Source organism: Cariama cristata, unplaced genomic scaffold, assembly GCF_000690535.1.
Source record: "Cariama cristata isolate BGI_N322 unplaced genomic scaffold, ASM69053v1 scaffold44047, whole genome shotgun sequence".
Classification (NCBI taxonomy): Eukaryota; Metazoa; Chordata; class Aves; order Cariamiformes; family Cariamidae; genus Cariama; species Cariama cristata.
The window spans coordinates 1-6,094 of NW_009626746.1; the positions used below are offsets into that span (position 1 = coordinate 1).

The 6,094-nt window shown below is 42.5% G+C and overlaps 1 protein-coding gene across 1 annotated transcript; it reads right to left on the bottom strand.

Annotated features, from left to right (window-relative positions):
* Positions 1-1,533: 1,533 nt before the first annotated feature.
* Positions 1,534-6,085, bottom strand: PRDX3 (peroxiredoxin 3; the record flags this gene model as incomplete). Its single annotated transcript, XM_009704139.1, has 5 exons — positions 1,534-1,700; positions 2,221-2,386; positions 3,423-3,526; positions 4,995-5,130; positions 5,916-6,085. Coding segments are annotated over 5 exons (630 nt in total), but the record flags the coding sequence as incomplete, so codon positions are not given.
* Positions 6,086-6,094: the final 9 nt, after the last annotated feature.

The following is a 6,094-nucleotide window of genomic DNA, read 5'->3' on the forward strand; positions in this document are numbered from 1 at the left end:
CCAGGGCGGGAAGGCAGCGGGGCCGTGGCCTGCAGGCCGGGAGCACCCTCAGGACAGCCCCCGGAGCGCGGGGGGAGCGGGCCGTGGTTAGGAAAGGGCCGGCCGCCTTTTCCCCTTCCAGCAGTTTCCCCCTGCGCGACCTGGGAAGGCAGAGCCAAGGAGCAGGACTGCAGAGAAACCCGCTGCGTCCTCCACGTTGGCTTAAAGTGACTGAGGTAAGCGAAAGATAGAGCCAGGTAGAAGCTCAGCGTGTCGCTGCCCTGCGGTTTCACAGGCACAAAGTGCTGCCACCACCACCGCTAGCACATCGATTTGCATCACTGAGCTGTGCAGGGGTTTAACTTCACATATTGTAGGTCCAGGAGATCAGGTTTATTGGAAAAAATTCATGAATGCTAGTGGATTTACACAAAACACAACTAAAACAAGGGATTTGCAAGGACTGAAACCTGGAGCATCAGTAGGCACCACACAATGCTGGGCTCATTTTCTCATCCTTTCACTTACATTGCAGCATTGATACCCGTTATAAAGCTAACTTGGGACACAACAGCCACTTTGCCAAGGTGGTTCCCTCACGCTTCTGTTTGTGCTAAGTCCTTTCCCCGGCTCAGAAGGGCAGAAGATGAAAAATAGAAACCCACTCAGTATTGTATCAATTTATCCAGCCCTTCAGCAGCGCACTCCCCGTCTATGGCCTGCTTACCACGGTACACACACAAAAGCAGCGGCAGCTCTTCAGTGCTTGCTGCGAACAAAGGTATAGAATATAGTTTCTAAGGCAATGCAACTTACCCAACTTCTTCAAAATAGAGAAACAGGAATCTTTGGGAGAAAAAGTGAAAGAAAAGCAAAGCAACACACCTGCTGCTAGTCCATGTTAAGATTTATTATTATAGCTAGACATACGCTACATTGTTGTGAAGCAGTACAACAGACAGATTTAGGCAAATTAGCAGTGCTTTAAAAGACAGAAGTCTCGTCATTAAGCTCCAGTAAGTACACTATTGGGGTTCAATTTTTTACCATCTCCCAAGCAGAATGGGCGTTCTTCATGCTCAATGCTCCTGTGTAGCTGCACTGCATCTTTGACTATATGCAGGATTAAAAGGCCACATATTTACATTAATTTCAAGTTATAGTGCGTTTACACACAAAAACAGGGGGATTTTTGTTTTTACTTGTTACATTCATCTCTTCCTCTGCAAAATTCATTAAAAACAAACCACAGATCAAAATTCTGTTTTCTGTATTGTCCCCATTGTTTCAAACTCTTGTTACAGAATGTAATTTTTCATGTGAGAGAAGAAAATGCAGAACACTTTCTGGTCCAAAATTAGTTAAGGAAAAGAGGAAAAACCCAGTGGAAGACAACTGTATTTTTTGTACTTGTCGTAATCGGGAAGATGACCAATGGTCACAGAAATTCATGAAACTGAAGTTGCAAAAGGGGCAAGGAGGGAAGCCTTAGTTTTTACCCTTTTTAAAGCAAGACAAGGGAGTCAGTAAATATTTCAGCATTTAATTTCTTCTTAAACATGAGAAAATGAGAACTTTGATTTTTATTTCTTTTTTTATAATCACAGCTGCTTTCCTAATGTCTTCAGTTTATGGTAACTAAGAGTTTTGTCCACATATTTGAGTCTTTATGTATGCACTTTCTCAAAATATTCTTTAGAAGCTTCTGGGCTTGGTTTGATCTGTCAAGGAAAGAAAGTTTAGTAATTATATGCTATAACTAAGATAAAAAAATTACAGATTTGACACTTTATCCAAGAAAATCCATGCATACTTTATAAAAACAATAGGTTATTTCTGTTTCTGCACTTGGTTGAAAGATGAAAGCCTATATGATATACAAGCTCCTACTTGCAAATTTTAAGCATGTAACACATATTTCCTGCTAAATATCAAGCAGGGCATTGAATAAGTAAAAAAAAATGAAGACAACTGGTGGAGAGTGCAAGTCAAATATAGAGTTTTAAATACAAATTGTGTCTTCTAAAAAAAAAAAAAACAGTGACTTTCTTCACAGAAATCACAGATCTAGTATCATACAAATAGACTGAATTGGTCCAACCGATAAAAGCCTCAGATTTAGACAAGCAATTTAGGTAGATTCACTCAAGCACCTCATGTTAAAGTGGTTCTCAGCCCTTCAGACATGCAAAAATATGCCAGTGTCTATATTTAGAAAAGTGATATTTAGCAGATGCTTACTGTAGGGGAGTCTGGAGTCCAGTTTGCTGGGCAAACCTCTCCGTGTGTTTCTACATACTGGAATGCTTTCACCAAGCGGAGGGTCTCTTCCACACTGCGACCGACGGGGAGATCATTGACACTTAGATGCTTGACGATCCCATTTGGATCAATGATGAAGAGACCTCTGTAATTGAGCAAGAATTTTGGGAATGCAAATCACGTTCCAAGACTAAACACAACTATTTCAGCAAGGTAGTTATTCTTAGATGCACGTATCACAGTTAGGAGTAGCAATACAGTGTTTAATATTATTGGTTTTTAGTGGTGTGATCAAAAGCCAAAAACCAGTTAACTGGTAGGATACTGTGAAATTACAAAGTATGCATAAAGACTATTTAATAGATACAGATGTGTAACAAAGGTAGAACTTCTAATTCCATCTGTACTTCACAGCTGATAGCTGGCATCCTTCCCAAGTCTCTTTGACAGGAAAATCTGAAGGTATTGAGTGAAGAGTTGCTTACGCATTCAGCTATTAAATTAAATCCTCTTGCATATACACATTTATGAAAACTAAAGTCCCAGTCTTACCGTACTAATTAACTCAATTTCTCAACAAACAAATGTCAGAAGTTCCTGATCCAAAGAGATCAGGAAACGAAGGTCTCCAGAAGATCCTGACCCAATCCATTGTTTCTCAGGGACCACTATTTACTTTTAATAAGTATTCCCATGGTGGAGAAGCAAATGTCAAATTTTTTTTATTCTAGATAATTATGGGATTGACTGCAGTAGCCTCGAGGACAACCGCTTTAGAAACTTCTCACACAGAAGTTAAAGCAGTCTCTTTTCCCTTCAGAAGGAAAAAAAAAAAAAGGGACAGACCTAAATTGTGAAAAACTGTAAAAAATTGTGAAATGCTCTTCTATCCTACTCGTTTTCCTTAGTGACATGCAGTCCTCCCGCTCACTCAGGGCGGAACAGCTGGCATTCCCCTGCATGCATTCTCAGAGAGGCCTGGAACCATCTCAGCTTAATGGCCATAATGGCCATGTGCCCTTTTCCTAGGGTGGGATCCAGCAGAAGTTCTGCAGAAAAAGTAACATCTTACAGTCTTCATTTGATCCCTGCGCAGTTTCCCCTGCAGGAGAAGACCGTGTGGCTCACGTCGTTTTAGACTGGATTGCATCGTAACAGAGTTATCGGCAATCATGCGTTACCTTAGTGCTATGCCAGGTCCTTCTAGCAGCACACCGTAATCACGGGAGATTTGTTTTGTGAGGTCCGACAGAATTGGAATATTCATTTTGCCCAAACCGCCACTCTAGAGAGAAGAGTAAGATTCCATTTTGTTACAGAACACTTTTTAGGATTGACCTTCTTGAGTTGTTGGATTCAGTGCTCTTGAGGGCATACTAACAACAAAACACATTTATGTAATTTCTTCCATGAAAGGAAACACGGGGGGAGGGGTGTGTGTAGTATGTTGTGGTTTGGTTTGGTTGTTTCTAAAATAGTCAGGAACATTTTGTTTCTTTGGAACATGAAAACTTCTTTTGCACTGAGCACTTTAGAACTGCTTGTTTTGGTGGCAAATGGCTACCTATGACAACAGTCATAAATTTTCAGAAAGATTCCCCTTGTACCCTATTCAGGAGCTTTGAATACAAAAATTTCTACTGCATATTTAAGTGTTCAAAACTAAAGAAGATGAACATGGTGAGGAGGGAAGGGAAAAGCAAATCTGCATACTATGAACAGACAAAACATAAGGCTTCTAACAGCCACGCTAGGTATGTCAGAGTTCTGCTGCTCTCTATTTAGTGCATGTAATTCTTTTTTTCTTCTCCCAAATCAATTAAATACTATTTGGAAAGTCAACCAAGATTTCTTTCAGTTTTGCAACATACTGGAACTGCAAAAGAGATAAGCTCTCTATCCTTGAAACAAGCCCAGAGTTTGTTAGCTTTTCTATTCCTGGCATCATCAGTGAATCATTGTGTAATCTCAGTCACTCAGCCCCTGATCCTGCAAATGCTTGTCTGCAATGGAGTTCTCATACGCTGAGCTTTGAACACCAATGTCGGAGACACCAAGGCCTTAGCTTCTCCTGGTATCAGTTTCCTGTCTGCACCACCATGGAATTCTTTCCACCCTTTGCAGGGCGTTTTGCTACATGCGCACCGAGCAGTGCCTGACTGGCATACGCTGAACAGCTTTCACATAAAGCGGTGAAGCCTGTCCGCAGTCATCTTTTAGAGCTTTGAACAAAGCATGCAGCAAATTAAATACTCTTGATAGGCTCAGCCAAGCCATATTAAATCTAGCAAACTCTCCTCCCTCCCCTGTATGTTACAATGGCAGAGCTACGCATCTGGAGGCATCCCAGTTTGCGAGCGCTACTGCGGACTGCTGTCCCCATGACCACAGGGGTGATGAGCGATGGCACAGGTGCTTCTGCACCTTCCTGTGATGCTTCTGGTTCTCTACAACTAACCAAACCTGCGAGATGCTTTATGTGATCAAAAGCACTTATTTTTGTACACATCTGAAAGAGGCTCCTCTCCAGTAAAAGGCCGTCTTTATCACTGTCTTTCCCTGAAGAAAGGTGAGGGCCTTCATTTGTATTGCAAAAGTGGAACCATTTCAGCAAGTGAGACTTAGTAAGACAAGTGCTCCAATAAACTGGTGGTTCTTCTGCTTCCATTCTGAAGTCACCACTGTTAGATACTGCTTAACAATAATGACTAAACAGTTGCTGTTCATTTTCTGTGAGATATATATATATATACCTTTCGTGGCGTATTTATCCAGGCCAGATGACAAAAATGAGAATCCACAGAAACTGCCACCACTTCACAGTTCACATCACGAAATTCATTTGCTTTGTTGCTGAAAGCCACAATTTCTGTGGGGCAGACAAAGGTGCTGGGTGGGAAGAGAGAACAGGCTGTAATGATTCTGCAATCTTTTTAGAGAATTTTTTTAGAAAAGACTTTCACATCTGTTTCTAGGCACTAATGCAGCAGAGTGTTTTCTTCAGCCTGGTAATTTTAACCATGTTTCCTGCTCAAGATTAGTTTTGGTCAGTCTCAAAGCAACAGCCATAGCCACCTAGCTGGCACACCAGTTTTCAACTCTCAGTTCTAGACAGATTTTTTGCAGAGATCGAGAAACTGTCTCTGCTAGACACTCTCTAGACAGAGGTTTTGGAAACTACAGCAGAAAGGACCGCAGGTTAAACCCTCCCCCATGTGCCCAGGTACACCAAGATGCTCTTGGCAATTCAAGTCTTTTGGACAGGCTCAACCGCATCTGTTCACCTTTTGCTTTGGAGCCGTCTAGCTGCAGTTCTGCTGGCCTTGCTGCTTAAAAAGAGAGAGTCTCCAACATGAATCCAAACTGCAAGGCGATGCCCTCACCCCTGGGATCTGACAGTAAGAGGAACCACACTTGCAAGGCCACATCCACCTCCTGAAGCAGTCCCAGCAGCTAGAAGATGCTCTCCAGCCACCAGATCCATTGCTTTAAAGCACAATGGCCATTCACCCCCGAGTCTTATCACTCACGCTCCAGAAACAGACATATCTCTCTTGCAAGACTAGCCTAAATATGGTAAAACCAGCCACTTCAGACAGCTATGATCTGCAGCACTTCTGATGACCTTGAGCAAGGCAAGAGGTCCGCCTGAAAAAAGAGAAACCCACACTCACAAGTCCAAGGGGTAGAAGAAGAGAACCAAGTATTTCCCCTTGAAATCATCCAGGCTCAGCTCCTTGAACTCTCCATTAACAACGGCCGTTCCTTTGAAAAACGGGGCGTGCTGTGTAACCGCTGGAGCAAACCGCGAGGAGCCTGCGGGGGTCAAAGCAGAGCTGTGGGCTGGGCTGCT